A 25,996-nucleotide genomic window follows, 5' to 3' on the forward strand; every position below is an offset into this window, starting at 1 on the left:
TCTCCCTTGCCCAAACGAGCTTTCCCTTTTTAGCTCAGCAGTAGAACACTCACGCGGGAGACCTAGGTTCAGAGACCGGGTAGGACCCAACTCAACTCAGACTTTATTTATAAAGCACATTTAAAACGACTGTGGTCGACTGAAGTGCTGTACAAGTTAAAAATAAAAATAAAACAACAGAATACATTTTAAACGAGAAAAGAACTGGTGTAAATCTTATGGATTGCAGCCTTAAGCTTTATGTCTATACAGTAGACTTCGCCCAGATTAGCCTGTCTTTACAGTTTGTTGTAATATTGTCTGTTTCTGGTTTTGTGCTGCTGTCTCTTGGCCAGGACTCTGTTGTAAAAGAGATGTTTAATCTCAATGGGACCTATCCTTGTTACATGAAGGTTACATGTAAAGTAAAAATAATAAGAAAACAGTTTTATATGTCTCTTAAAAGTGCACAGTGATGAAGCTATAACTCTGGACTTCTATTGTGTGGAAGAAGTGCTTAAATGTGTGTGTGTGTGTGTGTGTGTGTGTGTGTGTGTGTGTGTGTGTGTGTGTGTGTGTGTGTGTGTGTGTGTGTGTGTGTGTGTGTGTGTGTGTGTGTGTGTGTGTGTGTGTGTGTCCATACGCCCACGATAGTGCTAGTGTGTGATGATCAGAATCTAGAAACCCCAGCAGACCACATCAAAACCACCATCAGGCACATCGCACGCACACACACACACACACACACACACACACACACACACACACACACACACACACACACACACATATGCACGTGTGCACCATTTTTTAAACCTCAAGTCTGAGTTATAGCCTACAACATCGAAAATAGCAGATCTACAAGTTCACAACACGTTCCACTGCGACACATTGTGAGCTAAATATAAACTATAATCAATTTAGGCTACATGTGTTTGACATAGTGTGTATGCGAGAATCGTTTTCAGTATTTGGAAGGTATTTCAGTGCATCCAGAATGAATGTAAAATTGCGTTGCTGTTGTATTGTATTATGATGAGATGTCCTTATTAAAGAACATCCCAAAACAACAGCATGCATCATAGATTAGATGGACAACCCGCTTGATCATGTTTCTACAGGATGCATGTGGCAGCTTGCCTGACGGGCCTAAATATGACACACCATTGAGTACATGGTATTTAGCGACGGGCTGGTAGAGATTATTCTCTGATCTTAGCCACATGAACCCTAGCGTCCCTTTTGGTATGTCATAATAGGTGATAGTGGCAAAACCAGCTGACGCACAAGCTCACAACACGTTGTAATGACACGTTGTGAGCTTGTAGATCGGCTATTTTATGCAAATATATTTGGTCTAGAGCAGTGGTAACCAACCTTTTCAAGCCCAAGAGCACATTTTATTTCCAATTGTAAGCCGTGATCTACCACTAAAATATGTTTAAAAAAAAACACTTGCATGATTGCAATTTCTGACAGGCTCAATGCATATGCATACATCCACACAAAGACTAGTAGTTTAAATAAGAATGAAGATGATAGTTATATAATCAATGCCTAAATATTAAGAAAAACGTATTAGAAATATACATTTTAGGATAAAAATACAAATAAACTTCTTTGTTTTTTAAATGAAACAAAACACAAAGGACATGAAATAAATTGCTTTTACAGATTTCTTCTCTTCAATGCACAATATTTAGTTTCTCAGTTCTCAATTTCCGAGAATTTTCACATTTACAGATATTCTGTTCAAATGACAAAAATGCATCCATGACCATATATTTGCACAGATATGGTGACAGACAATACTCTCAGGATCAGCCCACCTTTAATGAGACTTCTATTACTGCACATTATCTGCAAGCCATTTGAAATCTGGTTGGTACTTAGTGAATGCCAGTCTGAGGCAGTCATTAAGATGTGAGTCAGTCATACGAATTCTAAACTTGGATTTTATTATTTTCAAGTAGGCATGCAGCTTAAGTGCACAAGACACAATCAGGGGATACTTCACAATTGACCAAAAGGCCAGGTTTCTAGCTCTGCCCTCCAGTTGGTAGTCAGTTAGTAGTTCAAAAATAATGTAGTTAATGCAAACACATCCTGCATTTTAACTGACAGCTGTTCAACGTCAATACTGAGGAAAGGATTGTTTTCCCATTCCAAGTGGCTATGACTGACTTCCAAAGTTTGCAGGCCTTGCGTAGACAACCCGGCCTGGCGGAGATCTGCACTCTGAGGAGGACCATTCTAGTTAAGGCAGTCCATCAATTCTACATGGCTCAGCCCTTTAGTAACTCTTGCCTTAAATTCTCATACATCACAGAGGTGTAAAGTAACTAAGTACATTTACTCAAGTACTGTAGACTTTTGAGGTATTTCTACTTTACTGGAGTATATCCAATATTCGATATTTTTACTCCACTACGATTATTTCAAAACTTTAGTTACTAGTTACTTTGCAGATGTACATTTAAATGTATATTATAAATCATACATTAACCACTTTAGCCCTATTTTATAACTATCTGAAAATAGCTGATCTACAAGCTCACAACATGCATTGCTACGTGTTTTTCAAACATATTTGTACTTTTACTTTTGGTACTTTAAGTATATTTTGATGCCAATAATGTTGTACTTTTACTTTTAAGTAACATTATGAACACAGGCCTAAAAAGTATTTCTATATTGTGGTATTGCTACTTTTACTTAAGTAAAATATCTGAGTACTTCTTCTATCAGTATCCAACTATCAGAACTATGGATGAGTTTGTGCATGCAACACTGACAATACAAATAGAGACTTGTTTGTATTGACTGACGAGGTGGAAAGTGATTGAAATGTTCCTGTCGAAAAAGCACTGCTTTGTTTGGAAGCTTTGAATTCACGCACGCAGTTTCAAATCCATGGTGCTCTGTAATATCAAAGAGAGCCATCGAGTTACCATTCAATTTCAACAATAGGAATGGTTTTGCCCTTGCTTTCAAACGCACGTCTTTTTGAAATCCGTGCATGGTTTTGCAGTGCATTTTCAAATTGAGGATTATACGTTTTTTTTGCCATATCAATTATACACACATGCACAGTGCATGTAATGTCTACAGTACATTGTTTCTCAGAATCTAATTGGACTTAGATAAATTGCAGGGATGCAAATAAGTTAACAACACACTCCCTCAGCGAGCTGCACTGAAGTGGCATGTGAGTGGCATCCTCAAAACAACAACAACCTGGGAACAATGCTCCTGATGTGTGCTAATAGGACTAATCTTTAGTCAGGTTGATGAAAAACTGTTTTACACTCGCTTACACTTACATATTTTGGGCATGTCATTATTTATAGGTGAAAAGTTTCAAAATAAAATGAAGAAAGGGGAAATCTACAAGCTTGCATGCATGTGCGTGCGTGCCTGCACACTTGCGTGCGTGCGTGCCTGCACACTTGCGTGCGTGCGTGCGTGCGTGCGTGCGTGCGTGCGTGCGTGCGTGCGTGCGTGCAGTGGGATGTCAGGAGGGGTGAGTACATGTCTCAGTGACAAATTGGACATGGAAAGACACGCCCTTACCATAATATGTATACCAAACACAGCTTAGGCAAGCTCAGCTAAATACTAAACTATGCAATTAGTTTAACCCTGAGAGCGGGTTCCTTTTTTTTTTACTGTCAGAGTTAAATTGACACTGAGGATTTTGCATTGAACTGTTCTGCACTAGGGGGGAAATTAAAGCACATAAAAAATAAAAATAAAAACCTGATGAGAATCCTGTTCTTGTAGTCTCACAACGTAACTTCAGCAGAATACACCCAGAATTGTCTCCAGCTTGTCCCCATTATGTCCCCAGCCTGGCTGTGTTTGTTGACCTGCTCTGTTTGTGTAAATGCATGTTCCAGTAAGTCATCCTAACTACACAATCCTGATAATCATTACAATGTTCAACGATCCCTGAAACTGGACTTTGTGTATCAGTCTCGGCAGGGCGTTACAGTACAGGAGGGCCAGGGTTCCAGGAAAGTGGTCCAGTTAACCACTTATTTTTTGATACTTTGTTGTATGGTGGTAAAAATAGCTATTTTTGCAATTTTTGAAAATGTTTGCCTATAAAAATATATATTTTTGTTGTTTTGCTGTTTGCATGCAAAAACTGGTATTTATGTATTACAATTGTTTTGTATTACAATAGTTTAGTATTTTGTATTCAATGTGTGGATGTACCATAGTATGTTGGCCCACTGGTAGGGTGCACAAGAAATCTGCCCCTGATCGGTCCAGCGGTTTGTGAGATTAGCTCCACACAAACTGGCAGACAGACAGACAGACAGACAGACAGACAGACAGACGCTAGCCTCTAACAAAACCACACCGTAAAACGGTTGAGAATCGCTGGTGTAGGACACACTGCTACAGTATGTCTGTATAATGTATAACCACAGCAACATGCAAATCCATCCACACACGTACGCACGCACACACGCACACACAGTTGTACACAGTACTCACACAATGGCCACAAACCCCACCCACCCATTCCCTCAAGGAATCTTACACATTGTTATATTACACATGTTGCAATGTTTGTAGATGTGTGGTGGAAAAACAGGCTGGTAGGTGGTGTGTGTGTGTGTGTGTGTGTGTGTGTGTGTGTGTGTGTGTGTGTGTGTGTGTGTGTGTGTGTGTGTGTGTGTGTGTGTGTGTGTGTGTGTGTGTGTGTGTGTGTGTGTGTGTGTGTGTGTGTGTGCACACTCGCGTGTGCGTGCGCGTGCATGTGTGTGTGTGTGTGTGTGTGTGTGTGTGTGTGTGTGTGTGTGTGTGTGTGTGTGTGTGTGTGTATTCACTGTGCATGTGCATTCATTCACTTAGCCAATTAAGCCGGATTTACTTAGTTGGGAATTTGTAGGTCAGCTATTTTTGTTGCGTACCACCACGTCAAGAAGTATATCAAGCCCTTTACTTTACTCAGATGTGGCCAGTGCCTTGGTCACACTGTTAATCCTATATAAAATTGCCTAGACTCTAGGCAATTTTATATAGAACCCACCGTCCACCCACCCTCTAGGCCCTAGAGGGTGGGTGGACGGTGGGTCGACGGTGGACATCACAAACGTAACATGCAGACTTGCAAGGCGCACCGTTGCTCCGATCCACATGAAACTTGGCACAAACACTACTCAGGGGTCTGCCATCACAATAGCCACACCAGGGGCCACATGTGGCCCCCGGGAGACCGCCATGGTGCTGAGTGAGACAGGCTTACCGTTGCTCCAATCCACACTAAACCTGGCACAAACACTGTTTAGGGGCCTGCCATGACGATAGTCCCACCAGGGGCCACGCTTGACCCCTGGGGGCCACAGGCACACTGTTTCTCCAGTCCGCACCAAACTTGGCACAAACATGGTTCAGGGGTCTGCCATGACAATAGTCACACCAAAAAACATAAATTGCACGCATACACTATGGGCCACTACAGCAGTGTTACAGCAGTGTTTAACATTTCAAATGGCCATAACTGGTGCCCATTGCTCTGATCATCGCAACATAGGGCTGGATTTGAAGACTGAGTAGCGGCCTGAAAATCTAGTTAAATAAAACTGCACAATGAAACTAAAAACTGAAAATCTTCCGCAGTAGACTCACCTTTTGTCCAGGTGGTCCGACCTTTCCAGATGCACCCGGCGGCCCTGGCTTCCCCTGGAAAACAAAGACCTCTTTAGACACAAAACAGAGCAGAAGCACAATAAAGTCAGGGGCAGAACCTTCTCCTCACAACAGTCAACATCATTATTATACAGTACACGTAGTTATCATCTTCAAACTCTTCAAACTGTTCTATCCAGAACTCTATTATTCAGAGCTTCATATAATCAAGGTCAAATGGTCAAATTTGATGACATCTTATGGCACACAGTAGTCACTAGTCATTATTCTGTAAGATAACAATAAATAAACAGTTATAATAATAAATCTGTGTCTATAGTACATTTCATATGAGGTACAAAAACATCCAGTTACATCCCTCGGACGTTGTCGTTTTACATTTCTAGATTTAGTCTTGTCTACAGTAGATGTTTACACTTTGTTTACAAAGCAGAGCATGATAGTAATCTAGTATACAAGTTATTACAGTATCTATTACTTGTTGTTGTTTACCTGTGAACCCAACACTGAATACTAAATGTTCTTGAGATGGGAAAAGATAGATAGATATTTCATGTAAGTTATATGACTATGTGTTGAGGTTGTGAGAGTGCAGTAGGGACCATGGCTCATGGAATGACGCAGTGCAATTCAAGACACACTTAACAATGAGCAGTGCAGCCTAATTTCTACTTTGTGTCTTTGTCACACAACTGTGACTTGATGAAAATGACAGATTCTCAACTATATAGCACGTGCTGACTAATACCCAGGTTAGACAGCACATGTGATGGTGACATGGCACATAGCACAAAGAACTGTCTTATACCGTACCATGGGTCCAACCGGGCCTAGAGGACCCATGTGGCCTTTGACACCAGTAGCACCCTGTACAGAATGAGCAAAACAATGGACACCAGTTAAAAACAACAGCAACAAATATTAAAAGGGTCAAGCACAAGGAATGATCATACAGCGTTAGATGTGAAAAGGTATAATATAATCTTATATAGTAATCTATATATGCCAGTACATATACTATAATTCCTGGTTACATAAAGAAATAAAAGCAATTAATATGACTCAGTCATTAGATACACTGACATCAGCACGAAAGCTACGCCAACACCAACATACTTCAAAATGTCATGTAAAGATCTAGATATCATAATACTGTAAATATGAAAGTGTTTTTTTAATACAGCCTGGAGTCATGTCAGTGTACATATGTCCTTACCTTCTTCCCAGGCATTCCAACTGCACCTAGGTTCATCCGTGAGGCAATCTGTATCACACAACAGACCATGTGTCAGCCTTTGTTTATTTAATACATTATTAAAATCGTTGCTTTCGGAAGGAAATCTTGTACTGTAGGTCCAAAACTGTTACTTTTTAGGATATGGATCCAATGCAGCTATTATTTAGTCACAGGCTTGTGTACTTGTCATTGGTTAAATATTAACCTAAAACTATAAGGGACAGAGGACGCCACTCACACAGGGCTCCTTCAGTGGAGCTTGCTGAGGGAGTGTGTTGTTTGCATCCCTGGGGGCAAGGTAGTGAGGGATTAATTTATCTATGTCCAATTAGATTCTGAGAAGCAATGCTTGTGATGTGTGTATAATTAATATGGAGGAGAAAAATGTATAATAATAACCTGAAGACCGCAAGGTCGTAACGTTGTTTAATTGCGGCTGTCTATTAAAGGAAACCGGGACATACTGTACAGGAATCATATGTCCAAAACCTTGACTTTTCAGGATTCAAATAAAAAAGATTCAAAAATAGCAAAAGTAGCAGATCTACAAGCTCAAGCTTGTGGATCTGCTACTTTTGATGCCTTTATGTGACGCTGTAGTATGATCAATATTTGACCAGGAGTATCTGAGTACTGGGGTTGAGTAACTGCCACTGCAATGGGCAAACAACTCTTCTGCTTCCTGGACTGCCAGAGGTCTCACGTGTCCATGTCCTGGACATGTGACAGGAAGCAGATGGAGGCCAGATGCCATTAAGAATGAGACATATGAATGCATTCATGAATGGAACTGTTATGTTCTGTTCTGTTCTAAGATTTGGACTGTTTGGACACTGTGTTCAGTGTGATTCAAGGTTAAGCAATTGAACTTATAATTCCCATTTTATGAAATGCTATTTAAAAGTTTTGTTTGATCAAGTTAAAAGCCAATTCAGATCAATGTTGCGAGAAGATGAAACCGTTTTAGGAAGTTACAGAGAATATGTCGGCTCAGTAGATTAGCCAGGTTGAATTGCTGTCACGGTCTGCTCCTCAGCCCTTGGACTTTGTCTGTGTTCATTCGTTTTTGGACTTTACTTGTATTCCTGTTCTGTTTTGGTCTTCTAGTTCTGTGTAGTTTGTTGCCTTGATGTTCTGTATCTTATGCATCGTTCCTATTGTTTCCTGTTTTCATTAGCATTCTGTACCTTGTCCTGTGTCTTGTCTAACCAGTCCTGTGATTTGCCAGTGTTCACCTGTGTCCTCCTAGTCCCCTAGCCTATCCCAGTGTTGATTGTCTGTTGAGTTTCACCTGTGTCTAATTAATCCTTGTCTATATATATGCCCCTGTGTTTTCTGTTCCTGGTCAGACCATTGTTTAGTGTTAATGGCCCTCATTTATCAACGCGGTGCAGCCCAAATAATGGGCGTACAGCGTTTTCACCGCAATTTTCGGCATTTATCAATATATCCTGACGTGGGCTTTATCCTACGGTACGCTGAGATCTCACGTCTGGTCGAGACCAGTTGTTGACGTTGGCTGCACCCGTTTATTTCATCCTAGACCTGCGGAGCAGCATTGTCTGACGGTCTGACAGGCATCTGGACACATATATCCACTCCAAAATGTATATCTACACTAATAAATAATCCCTGTGAAAATATAACATTATAAATTAATTTAAACAAACTGCTTTAGCAGTCATTCAGATAAGATTGTAGATCTGGCTGCATTGAAAATAGCAAATCTACAAGCTCACAAGCCAGCATCGCATCGTGACGCGTTGTGAGCTTTAGATCTGCTATTTTCAAAACAACAAGCGCTTTTGCGTCGGGAGTCGCGCGGTCGGGACAGTGAGGTCTACTAACTTACAGTAGCTTGTCCTATGGTATGGAGTTATGTCATAGGGAGTTATAGGCTAAGGATATAAACCTGACGCTCCAATCTCTTATAACGTGGGCGGCGCGGGATCACTGCAGTCTGCAGACCGCCCGAGTCTCATGGGGAATATAGCCTACTACATGACTGCTTTAGTGTAACTTGGAACGCGCACTGCTCGGTATGGGGTAAATAAATAAATATACAAACGTATTCCATTCATGGCGATGTAATTGGTTTCATAATATGTCATTCATGTAGGCTACAAGCCTACGTGACAATTAGATTGTACCGCTACGGTATGGAGTGTGTGTGTGTGTGTGTGTGTGTGTGTGTGTGTGTGTGTGTGTGTGTGTGAGAGAGAGAGAGGGGCGTGTGCGTGTGCGGCGAGATGAAGCGAAGCGATCGGGGGAAAGTATTTCTTATTGGCTTTTCATGTCTTTGGTCGTATTCTGGTTCGTCTTCATGTCGTAAAATCGGGGCGTTTTGAGAATATTTAAGGGCGTGTTATTTAAATGACGCTCGGTTTCAGCCGTGACATTTATCAACGCTGGGACCAAATGTACGCTCGGATCCGCTGTGTAGGATCCTTTGATAAATGTGACTTCGACGTTGGTGTACGGCCGAATATATGGAAAAATATATGGCGGTTTATACGCTGCGTTGATAAATGAGGGCCATTGTGTGTACTGCATGTTAGAGTTTGGGCTTCAAGGCATCTGCATTATCCTCAGTTTTTGTTCTTGCTTTGCCTGCCCCATTATATGGGTTGCCTCAGTTTGTGTAATAAACTTCCTAAATCTAGATCCTTGCCCGTTTTGTCGTACTGCATCTGGGTCCTCTGAACTCACCCTGACAATTGCAGACAATTAAGAATACAAATGTTAGCATGTTGCCCAGTTATGGCCAAATGTTAGCATGAGACATTGTTGAAAGTTACCTGTGTTTCAGTACTCCTTGTTATAATGTGTGTAGTGTTTCATCTCACTATGATTCTGATCAGGGAAGTTTGAGATTGTTTACAATGTGGCCTGTGTTTTCATCCCGTCTCTGTGTTCAATGTTTTAACTGGCCTTACTACATAACTAATGCCCAAATAAAAGTGTCTCACCTTGGGTCCTGGGGGTCCTGGTTCGCCTGCCAAGCCTGACTCTCCTCTCTCTCCCTGGGTACAAGGAGGGACCATGTCAAGACAGTAGCACCAGTAAAGGTGTCTATTAGAGACCAGCTTTTGGTGTCACAGACATTGTTCGTGTGTGCGTAGAAGATCAATCAATCGCAGTGGAAAAGCAAAGCCCAACTGTTAAATTGCCCAGTGTGACAGGGCTGAGAAGGCTGATTTTACCTCAGTTACATCGCACAGTCCGACATGAAACAATCGTAAAACACGTCAAAGATCGCAGTCAGTAGAAAACCTTAGAGGAAGCCAGGCTAGTAGGTTGTCCAGTAAGGCCCTTGCCTAGCTGTGACACCTCAATCAATAAGGGACTTACCTTTCCACCGCCTAGGCCAGGCTCTCCTCTCAGTCCAGGTGGGCCAAACTCACCCTGTCCAACCAAAGAGAGACAGCAGTGAAAACCATATAACAGCAGATTGCAGATTTCTTCCCGTTGTACTGTGCATGACACACACATTGTACAGCTGCAATTCGTGCTATGTAGTTACACCACAAGGGGGAGCTGTGGTCAAACAGGAGTGTTGTTATGGTTAATTTATATGTGAAGGTGGTGCTTAAGTGTCATGAGTCAGACCCAAGAAAACAAGAAATTACATAAAGTCATAATATAGCAGGTTGCGGCAGGCTTTTTTGCCCCAATCTGCAGCACAAAATGTAAAAGTGGTCCGAAAATATGAAGTCATTACAGCACCATGGTTGCTTATTTCTCTCTCAAAAATCTGGCAACCGTATCATTATTTGGACCAACGAAGAAGAAAATGCGGAAGCGATCCTCTTTTGCAAGGCCCGTGTAAAGGACATTATGTTGCGAAAATATGAAGTCATTACAGCACCATAACATGGTTAATAAATTGTATTTTGGGATGTACAATACATGAAAATTACGAGATTAATAACACAACTTGCGTCGATAACTAATGGAGAGCGGACATTACCGCGAACAGTTAGTTAGTAACATCATACAAGCTAACTATTAGCCAAATTCGGCTAGCGCTCAGAATCCACTGAGAGAGGCGTGTCTAGTCCCATAGCTTGGGAGGACGAGGCCGGCCGTTCAGAGTATGGGACAATGGGAAAATATCCCCATTGGCTTAAAGGACAGCCAATGACGCAAATCTGTCGAATGCAAATCTGTAAGGACAGCCAATGACGCAAATCTGTGGAATGCAAATCTGTAAGGACAACCAAAAAAGAGAAAGACATGCCATGTCCGGTTTACTTCACGTATCTGCGTGAAGTAGGTGGCCGAAGTAGGTGGAAGTAGGTGGCCGTCTATTTAGGAGACCGGACACAGGTTGGAGTCTATTCTTTCCAATGGAATTGGAGTGAACGTGAAAACAGCTTCTGAACCATTCTTTAGCCCCATGGTCACTGAACTAAATATTGGACCCAATCGTCACAAGCCACACAATCTTCCCAAGATTTTCATACTAAAATGGCATTTTTTCAGAGAGACAAATCAGGAGAAAATCTACTTTGTTATCGACCTTTCTCAGCAACACACTCTCGCGGGATCTAGCACCAGTATAGGACGTTTGCGAGATCTGCTGTCAGACGGCACCCACTTTGTGTACCATTTCACCTCTAGAGGCTCAAATTGGGATGGTGTATCTTTCTAAATCAACCATCTTTGGTCAGACGCAGCAGTGCATTTACATCGGAAACATCTTCGGCAAACCGCCTGCAAGCAGCACAGACTGAGCACAGTATTTTTTAGCTATACCTTAAATGAGTGTGGCTACAGTGTTTGTACAGTATACCTTCAATGGGCTGCAGTCAAAATGTGAGTTATGCCTTTAAGTTAGTGTGGTTGCAGGTGCCGTCACTACGTGCTGTTCCAAGTCACAATAGGAGAGTTGGCTAACGTTGCTTTTAGTGAACAAACTTGGCCTCTTTTGTTTTAACACTGCAAGTGAGATTTATATCCTACCCAAAGTACCCAGGATCTAAGGTGGAAAGCCTGTCTGGGCCGGGGAGATATTACGCTTTGAGCTTTATGCAATACCTTTTGCCAACCAATAGGTGTCCTTCCCGACAACAGTATATCTAAAATTCTCAATAGAAGAGCAGGGAGACCTCTTCCAACCAGTTGTTGTAGTTATTGTATTAACATACTCTACCATACAGATGAAATTCACAAGTAATGGATTGTAACTTAGCATAACTTTCCAAAGGAACAGTTATGTTACAGTTATATTAGATTATGACAGTCCCCCAAAGTCTGTCATAAGTTGACTTTTTGAAATTTACAAAAACGTAAGCGGATGGAATATAACCACATCAAACAGATTATGAAAGGTTATTTCAAACCCCTTCCTCGGCTATAGTTTATCCTTGTTGAAGTGGTTACATTTGGCATTTTATTCTGAGTATTAGTGGAATAAACAGAGCTAGAGTCGCAGCAATGTGGTGCCAGCTCATTTTAGCTTATGGAATGATGAAGAAGAAACTTGTCACCTTTTCCCCTGGCTCTCCAGGTGCTCCAAATTCTCCAGACTTCCCCTGCTTGCCCTGGGGATAGCAGACAGACAGAATGAACACAGTACACATCACAACTTGGATGTTGGCAGATTGCTTTAGACTAGACTAGAGGCTGCTCAGAGGTTTCCCTATGAGCAGAAGCAGTTTGTCACCACAATGTCACAACACTGGTGGTCTATTGGAATTCTGACATGGATGTTACTGAAGCTCTAAGGTGTAGAAAATTTCATCTCAAAGGTACTGTAGATATTATTGCGATAAGTTGTATGAATTCTGGGGCCTGTCGAAGATTGTTGAAGTTGAAGATAGCAAGGTAGCAGAAAATTAGGTCCTGAACATGTGTTACATCCTGCCAATGAAATGTCCTCACAGGTGAAAAGAAGATACTGATGATATGCATATCTGAGGAGACGTGGTAATGTATTACCCCACCAAGACCAACCAGTAAGGGTCAGCAGTGGGCAAGATGGGGAATTGGGAATTGTCATGATTCATTCAAACCTTTATTTATTCTCGAAAGACATTGAGGTTGCCCTCATTTGCAGTGTCGTCGAGATACAGCACAGTACAACATCAATACAACATCAATATTCATATCAATGATAAATTCAGAACAAAATGAATGATGACTACACTTGGAGAAAATTAATAATGGGAAAAGATAATGGGTAAAAAACTCATGATGGGTACTTACAGGCTTTCCGTCAGGGCCTGGTAGTCCTTGCTGTCCTATCTCCCCTCGGAGACCCTGTAGCATCAAAACAGCCAATCACATCAGAATACATGCCAAGCCATGGATCCTTCTTTATGTTAATAATAAAAGTTGCAGCTCTATAGAGATCCTCAACATAGCTTTTACTACGCCCCTATATACTATGATAAAAGTTTTGAATAGTTTTTAAAAGAAAGCAAGAAAGCAAGCAAGCAAGAAACAAACAAACAAATAAACAAACATACATTTTGGAAACTTCTCGCCTATAATGTCCCAAAAAGGGCCCAACATAGGGATGTCAGGTTGAAAGGGATTTGATTGATTGATTGATTGATTGATTGATTGATTGATTGATTGATTGATTGATTGATTGATTGATTGATTGATTGATTGGTTGATTGAATACTTTGTTAGCAGGTTGATTGAATACTTTGTTAGCAGGTTTGTTAACAGTACAGGTAGTACAGTCAGAGGTTATGCTAAAAGGATAACATAAAAAGCCCCAGGGGGTTTGTTTCCATTGTGGAACATTATACTCAATTCATCATAGTAATCATTGGTTAATGGTTAATGACACGCAATACACCAAGAGATGGTCACAAATGTATCCTCTAAAGACCAGTGGTCATCAACATGTCTGTACACGGACAAATGTGTCCATGGCAAGATTTCTCAATGTCCATGGAAAATCTTTGATTAAAAAAATATACATATGAAAAGCCTTTTTTTTTAGCATACAGTGAATGTACTTGTTGCCATTCTCCAGATTTAATAAAAGCAGAAATACTATCGTTTTAAAATGTGTAGCACATTGGCATATAGACACTATGTCACATTAGGAGTCCACTAGCATATATTTAGGGCTAGGTCGATCGCAAACAGGCATGATAATGACCCCTGCTAAAGACATGTGGCTTTCTCCCTCTAATTAGTTCTGTAGATGGCCCAGAGATGGCTGGCAAACTGATTCATTAGGCTGAGTCACTGGTATAAACAGGGGGCAGGGATTGGAAACAACATGGAAACAAAGAAGCCAATTAATTTCCCCTGACAAAAGAAAAAACATTTCATTAACAACAGCTCAAGTTCTTTATAAACTCATGGTGGTCTCCACCATTGGAAATGAATTGGAAAGGTTATTTGGGGGCTGAGGACTGCATTACTGCCACTGAGTGATTGTTTTCCGCATTCAGGGGTGTCGTGCCAATCTCTGACCCCCTACAAACTGTTTGAGAATGGCTGCACTGGAGTGTAAAGATTAACATTAGATAGAGGGGGTCTGGAAAATCTGGTCCTTCCTAACTGATGGATAAGGAGGGGGGCCGTTGTGATTGTTTCCCCACATCCTCAGTGTGTGTGTGTGTGTGTGTGTGTGTGTGTGTGTGTGTGTGTGTGTGTGTGTGTGTGTGTGTGTGTGTGTGTGTGTGTGTGTGTGTGTGTGTGTGTGTGTGTGTGTGTGTGTGTGTGTGTGTGTGTGTGTGTGTGGGAGGGTCCTGTGTGATTTGTTTCCTTCACATGTGGCTTTGTTTTGTTGTTGACCTGGGTGGACTGCACATGAGCACACAGCAGTGTGGTGGGCGGGCCACCTGATTGGAGGACTGATAGTTAAAAGTCCGAGAGCCAAGCCGAAAGAACATTTTAATATGTATATGTATATGTATATATATGTATATATATATATATATATATATATATATATATATATATATATATATATATATATATATATATATATATATATATATATATATACATATATATACATATACATATACATATATATACATATACATATATATATATATATATATATATATATATATATATATATATATATATATATATATATATATATATACACACACACATACATACATACTACATACATACATACATACATACATACATACATACATACATACATACATACATACATACATACATACATACATACATACATACATACAAACATACATGCATACATACATACATACATACATACATGCATACATACATACATATATATACACACAGACAGACACACACACACACGCACGCACGCACGCACGCACGCACACACACACACACACACACACACACACACACACACACACACACACACACACACACACACACACACACACACACACACACACACACATACGCAATGTACTTAAAGTTGCACTCAAAACAAGAACAATTTAAATAGTAACTAATATTTCAAGTGGTAAAATGCCACATTCAATGACTACTGCAGTCTCAAAATGATTCAGCCCCTTCATGACAAGCGTCTTTAGTACTTAGTAGAGCAACCATTTGCATTTGCCTTCTGCATAGCTAGACACCAGCTTCTGGCAGTGTTCCTGAGAAATCTCAGCCCTTTCCTCACATGTGCAATGGCCTCCAGCAATTTCACTAATATTCTTGGGTTTGCAGCCGCCTTCTTCAAATCCCACCAGAGATTTTCTATGGGGTTCAAATCAGGAGACTGTGACGGGCCACTCTAGAATCTTCCAGGACCATCTACAGTTGGAAGCATATTTCGCAAGTTCAAAGTTAAAGGAACAGCGGCTACACTACCTGGACGTGGCAAAAAGAGGAAGCTATCAACGGCTGGCAACAGATTTGTGAGGAGACAGGTGGTCAGAAACCCTCAAGTTACTACAAAAGACCTGCAGCAAGACAATGGAATCCGATTTTTACAAATCCGACTTGAGCCACATCCAGAGGTGGTTTCAAATCTGATTCAAATCTGATTTCTAAAGATGTGTCTCAGTCTGAACGCAGTAACCTGATCTAACCACCCAAGTCGCATATCAAACTGTCCAAAACGTCACTTGCAGCGCGACCCGAGCACCACTGACGTCATTACAGAGCGCTAGGGGTGTAATGAAAACGAAACAATAGTGCAGCATAAGTTTTACAGAAGAAATGGCGAGCAGCATTCAGTGGACAGACGGAGAAATTCAATGTCTCCTTGCACTTTGCCTCAGTAGAAGCGAAACTTGTAGGAATGTGCAGGAACAAGGCAATATATAAAGACATATCTCACGGCATGGCAGAAAATGGGTTCACCAGGTCCTATCTGCAGTGTCAGAGTAAAATAAAGAATTTTAACGTTACCACGGTAACCAAAGATATGTGACGCAGGGCGGCTTTGGGTTGACGTTGTTTAAATTAGTCTGAACACACAGATCTGTGACAGATCAGATCTGGTCACTTGCACATACAGTGTGAATAGTCGGGCCAAAAGATCAGATTTGAGAAATAAATCGGATTTGACTGGATGTGACTGCAGTCTAAACGGGCCCTTGGTGGCAACAGACACTAAGGGTTCAGTTTGCAAGGTGCATGCTACAGTAAATGCTGAAGGGCTCCATGCCCACACTCCAAGATGTACACCAGTACTGACATAAAAGCACAGGAAAAGTAATAAATAACATATAAATAAGCCAAAGAATTTGGGGAATTTTATTCCCTGGAGCAATGAAACAAAAGTGAAACTTTTTGGGCCTATGGATATGGACTGTATCATCTGTATGCCTGGAGGAGGAAGAATGAAGCATGCTGAAAAGAACACCTTGGCTACAGTAAAGCACTGGGGTGGCTCAGTGGTGCTCTGGGGCTGTTTGGCTTCCTCTGCCACTGGAAACCTGCAGCGTGTGGAAGGCAAGATGGATTCAATCAAAGTATCAGGAAATGCTAGGAGAAAATGTCATGCCGTCTGTGAGCTGAGGCTTGGGCGTCATTGGACCTTCAGAGGAAGTCCTGGAATACCCTCGAGATGGCATTCACAGTCTCCTGACTTGAACCCCTCAGAAAATCTCTGGTGGGATTTGAAGAAGGCTGAGGCCAAACGTAAATCCATGAATATTAGTGAAGTGGAGGCCATGTTCCACATGAGGAATGGGCTAAGATTCCCCAGGAACACTGCCTGAAGCTGCATGGTATCTGGCTATGCACCACGTTTGCAGCAGGTCATAACAGCAAAAGGGTGCTCTAAAGATGCTTCTCATGAAGGGACTGAATAATTCTGACTCAGGGGTCATATTGTGCATATTCTGAGAGAACCAGTGATTTCCTTTTTGATTACAGATTTTAGAATAGGTTAGTTTTGAAAATTGGCAGCCCCTTGCGTGCGTGCGTGCTTGCGTGTCAGGGTGGATACCATTGGTCCTGGAGGACCAGGGGGCCCTTGCGGTCCGGTCTTGTCACAGTCACATTCCTCTTCCTCCACGGTAGCTGTTCGGTTCAGGGGACACTGAGGACACACAGACACATGGATTCATACAATGTAACATTATGCGCATGACTTTTTCCCCCGGCATTGTCTGCATTTTGGTTTGACACCAGAAAATATATCCAGTGAAATCAGTACTAATGAAATGAGTAGAACAAACATAATGAATTCCATGTGAAAGAAAAGCTCTCCATTGAAACTGTTGAAATTCTCAGAAACAGTATTTTGATTATGTGACGGAAAAAATGTTCCATTTCAATGAAAACTAATGTAATGTTTCTCAAATAGCGTTGCAAATGTGTTGATATTTACACCAATGCCAGTGTGAAACAGCAATCATACCATTTAGACCAGAACTCCACAATTGAAAATAACACTGTAATGCCATTCTTTTTGACGGGGTAGATTACAGCTGAACTGTAAACAGGATGACATTTTTTATCTGTATTGGACAATATCAGAATATCCCAGGTAGCTCACCAGGTTGTCATAAATGCTGTTTACATCCACCAGCCCATGAACAAAATGCAAAAATTCTCAATGCTGAGAGGATATCGACGTTCATGTAAATGGTTCCCACTGGCAGGCATTGCATGTATCTTCAGAATTCCTGGCTTGTGAAATATCTTCGCCAGACAGTCACTGAAGTGATGTGGCAGGCATTATGTTATGTGTGGCATGACCTACTGTATGTGTTTTAACTGTAAAGCGTTTTAATAGTTTTGTTTACGTCTCAACACAGCCTGCAATCTAAATGGCCCATAAGTGACAATAAAGATTTTAAATGAGTTTAATAACTTCAGCCACGCCATATTCAACCACATTTATTTTTTCCATATGTGCCATGAGAGACTGTTGCAGTGCTAATAATGTCAGGCACTAATAGGATAAACTAATGGCGTGGATGAAGAGTTGTAGTGTTTGTGTTAACACTCACCCTCTCATCGTCCTGTAAATGAGAGAATGAGAATGAGAATGAGAAAGACAGAGAGAGAGAGAGAGAGGTTCACATGAGACAAGAGTTCCATGCATTGTTCTATGCACAAAAAACCCACCCATTCAACAAATCTACATTTTGAAGCTGTTCTCTTTTATCAATTGTGTGAGTTTCAAAAATCATAATTGTGTTGAATTGTAGAGATTATCTTGTTGGAACAAAACATTAGCTTTAGCCCTAGCCTCTTCATATTTTAATAAAAGTATAAAACAAATAAATTTGAAATCTGCAGTAGTATGCCATGGTTGAGGTAGACCTGCAGAAAGACGTAATCTCTGTAGCACTCTAATGTTTATACTGAATGTATGTTATGTAAGATGCTATAACATGCTATCATGTTCTATAGATCTGCTACATAAGATAAAACGTATATCTCATCTTATTTTATGAGGATATTTGATATAATAGTAATGGAGAGACTTACCACTGAGTAGATCTCACACGCTGTCTCTCTTTCACTCTGATGTGGGTCGCAGTACAAGCGTAACTTCTGAAGGTCCACCTGAAATAAAAATATGTGATTAATGATATACCTCATTAAGATATTTGTTGAGTTTATAAAGTAAGCTGCAGAAACGAAAGAAGGCAGACAAATGTCTAGTATATCATTGCCTAGAGGCTAATAATACACATACTGTATGCTCTGGCAAAAAAAAGTGGTATGAACATATCGTTCCACAAAAATAATGTATAATCAACTGTAAATTGGGGGAATTAAGCTTTTCAGTTGTTTTGTTTGTGCATATTCAATACAAATGCTACTATTTACATGACCTCACAACAACTTTGCACTCTTCCCATTGCTTTTAGACAAATAATTAAAAATCTGATGCCTGTTTCATTGGCGTGACAGCCTGTAAATTGTGGCTGCCAATGGCTTCCGTAAAACATTTTACACGACATGCAAACGCCTTATTAGTGGTTTCATTAAGCTTTGTGTAGATACACTGCAGTGACTTTGGTTATTTTACAATACTATGGTCACACACACACACACACACACACACACACACACACACACACACACACACACACACACACACACACACACACACACACACACACACACACACACACACACACACACACACACACACACACACACACACACACACACACACACACACAGTGTATAATAAAAATGGTGTGGTTGGTGTGACCTCTAGACTCTCTGTAAAGACTGTATGAAAGATGGTTTGATGCTTCTTTCTACAGCTATTTGCAGTGAAACAGATACTGTATGTTTTAGTTTGTTGATAAATGTATCATATCTACAAATCATCAATCAATCTGACGGACGGACGGATGGGCGGACGACCTGGAAAAATAATGTCTCTGGCGACAGCTGTCGCCGGCGGAGGCATAAAAAGATGAACTATGTCTTTAATGTGAAAACAATTTGGTATAGTGATAAAGTAGAATAGAATAGTAATGTAATGAATATTAAAAAATGTGTAATCACAGGTATGCTGGTGTCCATTCCTTGTCTCTTAGCCACTTGTGTCTCGCCGTTGATATAAATTGGCTCCACCGGCTCCAAAGTGACTTCCTGAATCTGCTGGTCATCAAGAAAACTGACGACCTGCTGTGGCCTCACCAGAAGTCTGATCTGGTGCCACTGTCCGTCAAACAGAGACTGAGAGAGAGAGAGAGGGGACAAAATAATGAGTTTGTTTAAAAAATGTCATTAATAATGAGAAGAGCATGCATATCTAATCAATAGCAGCAATATCACACTCGATTGTGCGAGGAGTTGGGCATACTGTATATATGCAAGGAGTAATTGAGCATCATGGGTGCTTGTCTGTCGACATCCAGTCGAGTCACTGAACATGCCAGAACACGTGAGAATGAAATCCCATGAAAACCACAGTCACAACCCGTGTCCACATTCTGTTAGCCAACAGCGAAGTGAACAAATCCTTTCAGGCATTAGTCAGGGCGGAGAGTGGCCGGTGTTTGTGGAAAAAGTGTAGCGGATGTTGGGCCACTGCGGAAAGAAAGGTGTGTGCTCCAAGTCTTACATGTACTGTGGCAGATTTCCACTGCTGAAACTTAGTGGTTTAGAGAAGGAAATGGATTTCTCTGAGTCTCCTTCTTGCATCCGTAAGATGATGTCTTCTACAGTACAAGTACTACTTAACTAAATAACTACTACTTAACCAACTCCAATTTTCACTTTTCGTAAGCTCCCGCTGTCTAACTCATTCATATCATTCATGAAGTGAAACAGGAGTCATGCACAGTAGAGGGACAAAACAGTCCTTGTCTCTAGCACACAGCACAAGAGATGCTCTCAGCTTTAGGACCTGTCTATTTAGACCTGGAACACCTATACGTTATTATACCGTTCAAAACCGGGAACACGGTTCCACGGTGTGTAGTTGTTGCTACAGTATACAGTATATAGCAACATAAATGTGTATTTTAACTTTTTTGAATACAAATTTGACGTTTTTCAGAAAACGGATACAGTGACGTGGCCGCGGTCCGCCCGTCAGCCGGCCCGCCATCCCATTAGCCAATGTTATATATAGAATTAGGATACCTGATCTTACATGGCTTGAGTAAAAGGTCTGGCCTCCCTGGAAAAACAAAAGGATAAATACATTAAAAAAAATAAAATTGGCATTAACCTGGAAGCCGGTTTTGAAGACCACTTTCTGCTCCAGCTGGGTGGTGCTGGTGGTGGTGAAGGTCACCGTCTCGTCCTCTCCGCTCAGCGTCACCGCGGCCTGCATCTCCCTGTCCTTGGACAGCACCCTCCAGATGTCAAAGGGCACCTTACTGGACAAGCCCTTCAGACGCAGTGTTGCTACAAACACATAGGACGGAGGAAGACCTTCAGGGAAGATGTCCCTGGTGGGAAGAAGATACCAGATTAATTCTGCATTATTCACAGTATATGGTATTTTCAAACTATGGACCACATGGCTCGGGAGCTGTACTTCAACCTACTACTTTACTTCAACCTAGTGTCCCTTTTCCTTTAAAGTTTGTCTTCCAAAGTTTTCAAAAACATTCTCCAAGCTACAAGCTCACAACACGTTGCACCTCGACGTGTTGTGACCTCGTAGGTCAGCTATTTTTGCGCAACACCGACACTTGTATGACAAAGTATAAAACAGGGCTTAAGTGGTTAAAAAACCTTTAAAGTGCTTTACATACAAAACGATTAAATCAAACAACAATAAAATAAACAATACACAATAAAAGAGATTCCAAGCTGACCCTGAAAGGAAATAAAAGAAGGTTAGACAGGGACATAAACTCGACGATTAGAGACAATAAAGGAAATAAAATAGATTAAATGGAATAGAATACAACAATAATCAGATAAAATAATGAAACAAGGAGAAATAGTGAATGTATAAGCAGTAGTCAAATTCCCATGCCATTAACTGTTCTCTGAATTCAAATATATAATGGCTGAATATTCAAGAACAGTCAACTCTCACATTATTGTCTAGCACATGGGATGAGAGCATTCTTTTTATATTTATTTTTGCATGTTTTTCACATATTCTTGTTGTCACTGGATGTGGACAGGTGCTATAAATCCTTAATGTCCTGTTTATAATTCCCATATTAAATTATAGACATACTTTAAGCCATGCACCAATTTTAGTACTGGCAAACTCACTCACTGACTGTGCCAGTGCTTTATGAATGCCAGATCCACCCATAATATTGAGAGCTGGGACAACGTTGTACTATACTCGCTCTCTCTCTACTTTGCTGTTGATGCTGTTTGTTTTGTGAAGGCCACAAACGTGTGCCACAGAGTTTTGAAGTGCCACTGGATGGAAAACAACCTAAGTGCCTTCATGGAGGGTTTCTCAGTATTTTCCAAAGTAACTTGGTCGTTTTTGGAACGCAGCACATTTCCTCGACAGTTTGTGATTTATGAAGTTTTCTGGTTTGTTTTGTTGACCTCCTATCAGCATCCTGCTTCTTTTCACCAACACCCTTTTACATTTTATCCCCCCACCATTTCTACCTTACAGCTCTTTCCTGCACTGTAGTCTGTACTGACTCCCGAGTCCCACCTGCCTGGCTACCACTGATTTCTACAGTAGGTTAGGCAACACCCACTCCTTCCTAACTGCGACAACATTATCCCACGAGAGGAATTGTTGTCACTCTTAAATCAAGTTAACGACACAACCGTTAGGTGTTCTACTCCTACACAGGGTCTAAATGCCTCAAGGGAAGAGTATAGGAGACCACCTCCACCTCCAACCACTGCAGAAGTGGTTGGAGGACTAGTTATATTGTATTAACATAGGCTACTCTACCATACATATTGGTTAGAATATGATGTTCATTCAAATACCGTAGCTTTAAATTCATGTGTTGCATTAACGTGACTTCCTAGTGCAGTTAAATACCGCTGTACTAGTAGCTGAAGTAGATCACAAAATAATGTATTTAATTCTATGCAATAAGCTATGATTTGTTTCCACATGGTTCGGGCATTAAATAACTAATTTCATCCTACAGTTACCTGGTGTTTTCTGTGATGTCCGTGGAGGTGCTGAGGGAGTAGGCCGCCTCAGACAGCAGAGATCCAGAGATCTGCTGGGCTTTCTTCTGGATGTTCATTCCCAGCAAGAGCTCAAAGCCCTTCTCATCACGAGATGCCACCGGGATGCGCGTCGGACATACCGATTCTGAAAGGAGAGGTCACCACATATATAAAGCCCAGGGAGACCAAGTTCAAAATAGGCTTTTATACGGTAGAATCTTGAGTATTAATTTAACTCTAATAATGTAAAAATGGAGGATTATATTAACATTCAGGATTTTACTATGTAGCTGGGAAAAAGGCAAACGCGTCAGAGGGTGACTTGCTTTTGTGAACACGAACAAAACATGTCAACACCAGAGACATGAGTGGCTCAGAGACTGCCTGAAAAAAACAAAAGCCTTATATCTCCCCCAGCCAAGAAGTGGTATTGCCCTTTAGCCTTGTGGTCTGCGACGCGTTGCGTTGTCTTCGACGTGTTGTGAGCTTGTAGATCTGCTATTTTCGTTTAATGTTCCCCCCAGAATAGGGATGCGAGGGTTCAAGTGGTTAATGTAAACATTCAACAGAAATAAAGTCCCTCATATCACACAAAGAGTGATGTGGCGGCCCCCCTGCAGTATCTTTGAGGACCCCCTTGGGGTCCCGGACCCGCTGTTGAAGACCCCTGGTCTAAACAAAAATTCTATGAGCAGGTGACGTGTGTCACCTCCCTCCTCTGGACTCTCTCCATACCTTGTACCGTGCTGCTTGTCACGAGTGTCACATGACACTTTCACCAAAGCATAAATTAAGGCTTTTCCTACTGCTTCCAGCTGCTTGGCAAATGGCTCCTGTGGTTTATGGTTTAACCGGTGTTCCCAGTTGCTGCACCATGTGGTGAGTTTTGGTCACCAGAATACTATACTATACAGCACAGCACATCTGTTTACTGTCACAGCGTCCCTTTAATGTCCTCAACCTGGCTGCTACCATCACATGGCTCTGGGTTTGGCCCTGGAGCATGTGGGGTGTGTGTGTGTGTGTGTGTGTGTGTGTGTGTGTGTGTGTGTGTGTGTGTGTGTGTGTGTGTGTGTGTGTGTGTGTGTGTGTGTGTGTGTGTGTGTGTGTGTGTGTGTGTGTGTGTGTGTGCGCGAGCGCGCACACACGTGCATTGTGCATTTGTGCGTGCGTGCGTTTGTGCGTTTGTGCGTGCGTGCGTGCGTGCGTGCGCGCGTGCGTGCGTGCGTGTTTGCGAGTGCACACGTGCATGTCTGTGTGCGTGCAAACAAACGTGTGTGCGTGTGTGTGTGTGTGTGTGTGTGTGTGTGTGTGTGTGTGTGTGTGTGTGTGTGTGTGTGTGTGTGCATGCGTGTGCGTCATTGCCAGGAGTTCTGTTCACAACGCCTGAAAATAATATGCACTATGAAGGTTTCATTGAGACATAACACTACCACAGTACCAATCAACATGCACGCGGTGGCTGTCCATGTTGTTTCCAACCCTGGTAGCGGCGGGGCTCTAGGGATTGACCTTGTAGGTTGGTCAGTCCATCTGACCCTCCATCCAGCACTTTGGTCCCGAACAAACATGTCTCCAAAATGACTGGTTCGATTTTATACATTCATGTTCTGCAGATGAAGCCCCCCCCCCTGCTGATTTGGGTGAGCCAATAGCCTTTCCTCTAGCACATGGATCTTCAACAGGGGACTGGGACCCCTAGGGGGTCCTCAGAGTTACTGCAGAGGGATCGTAAGTGTGTAAGCGTTTGATACCACATGTCAGATCTGCCTGGGTTTGTCAGTCCTGCCAGGACCCTGTGTTCTTTATGACACAGGAGTTACATTTGAGACACATTCATTTTACCATATTTAAATGTTTTCTTAGTTTTTCTTCGCTTTCAATGGGTTGGCTTAGTTTTGTCTCCCAGAGCCAGAAAGAACATTTTTGCAATGACGGGTGGGGCATATGGAGCTATACTCTCTGCTGCCAGCCATAATAATAATTAGTCAATGATATTAGAGCCAATAATGTATTCCAACATCCTCTCTCACCCTCACAGAGTTTCTGCTCCATGGCCTCTCGGATGCGGTCTATGTTGGTGTAGTCCTCTGCATACAGCACATATGTGGACGATGGCTTGTTGGCGATGGAGACCAGCTCTGATGTGGTGATCTCACTGCCCACCCCGACGGCAAACACAATGATGCCCTGAGCACGGGCCTCCACACTGGCGTCCACCTATGACAAAGTAGAGGCCGTCAGCGCTGTAAACAGGCTTCTTGCAGTAGACATTTTTCCAGTGGAAGAAGTACTCAAATGTTTTTTGCAGAATGTCCCATTTTGGAAGTTTCCAAATGTATAAAATGCTTTGAAAATAACTGATCTACAAGCTCACAACGCGTTGCTTTGCGACGCGTTGTGAGCCCGTAGATCGGCTATAGCCTATTTCCAAATAGCCAACGTATATAGGGCTGAAGTGGTTAGTGTATGTAAGTAACTAGTAATTTAAATTTTCAAATAATTGTAGGGAGTTAAAGTACGATATTTACCTCTGAGGTGTGGAGTAGAAGTAAAAGTATTGAAAATTGGAAATACTCCAGTAAAGTAAAAATACATCAAAATTGTACAGTATACTTAAGTAAATGTACTTAGTTACTTTCCACCACTGCATTTATCACAAACATGGCAGCCTACAGTTTCAAGGTACGTTACTGTGTCTAATCCTGTGAAACAGTAAATATGTCATCACAAACTCAATCAGAGGCGACAGAATGTTGGCTTCTTAACACTGCCAGTAATGGTGAGAAAAGAATTATAGCCGCAGAGGAAGTGCATCAGCTACTGTATATTTGTGATAAAGGACTGTATGGCAAATTGAAGAGGACTAAATTATGGTTATGTGGACCCACAGACATAAGACTTGACATTTGGCCAAGAAAGGCAAATATGTTTAAAGCATGGCTAACAGATGTTCAAACTAGGACGGACAGACACACACACACACACACACACACACACACACGCACGCACGCAAGCGCATCTACACACACACACACACACACACACACACGCACGCACGCACGCACGCACGCACGCACGCACGCACGCACGCACACACACACACACACACACACACACACA

General features: G+C 41.7%; 1 protein-coding gene across 1 annotated transcript in view; it reads right to left on the minus strand.

The window, feature by feature from the left end:
- The window catches only part of LOC311039377 (uncharacterized protein), a 66,130-nt gene that overhangs the window by 24,076 nt on the left and 16,058 nt on the right, over positions 1–25,996 (minus strand). Inside the window, exons 6-19 of the mRNA XM_084049226.1 lie at positions 24,907–25,093; positions 22,853–23,018; positions 20,982–21,204; positions 19,808–19,981; positions 18,770–18,847; positions 18,286–18,297; positions 17,277–17,369; positions 13,091–13,144; positions 12,373–12,426; positions 10,232–10,285; positions 9,850–9,903; positions 6,860–6,907; positions 6,457–6,510; positions 5,623–5,676 (exon numbers count right to left, since the gene is read on the minus strand). Of these exons, the coding sequence (XP_083905352.1) occupies positions 5,623–5,676; positions 6,457–6,510; positions 6,860–6,907; positions 9,850–9,903; positions 10,232–10,285; positions 12,373–12,426; positions 13,091–13,144; positions 17,277–17,369; positions 18,286–18,297; positions 18,770–18,847; positions 19,808–19,981; positions 20,982–21,204; positions 22,853–23,018; positions 24,907–25,093 (1,305 nt within the window). The remainder of the gene's footprint in view (positions 1–5,622; positions 5,677–6,456; positions 6,511–6,859; positions 6,908–9,849; positions 9,904–10,231; positions 10,286–12,372; positions 12,427–13,090; positions 13,145–17,276; positions 17,370–18,285; positions 18,298–18,769; positions 18,848–19,807; positions 19,982–20,981; positions 21,205–22,852; positions 23,019–24,906; positions 25,094–25,996) is intronic.

Source organism: Gymnoscopelus microlampas (genome assembly GCF_963454915.1).
Source record: "Gymnoscopelus microlampas genome assembly, chromosome: 22".
Lineage (NCBI taxonomy): Eukaryota > Metazoa > Chordata > Actinopteri > Myctophiformes > Myctophidae > Gymnoscopelus > Gymnoscopelus microlampas.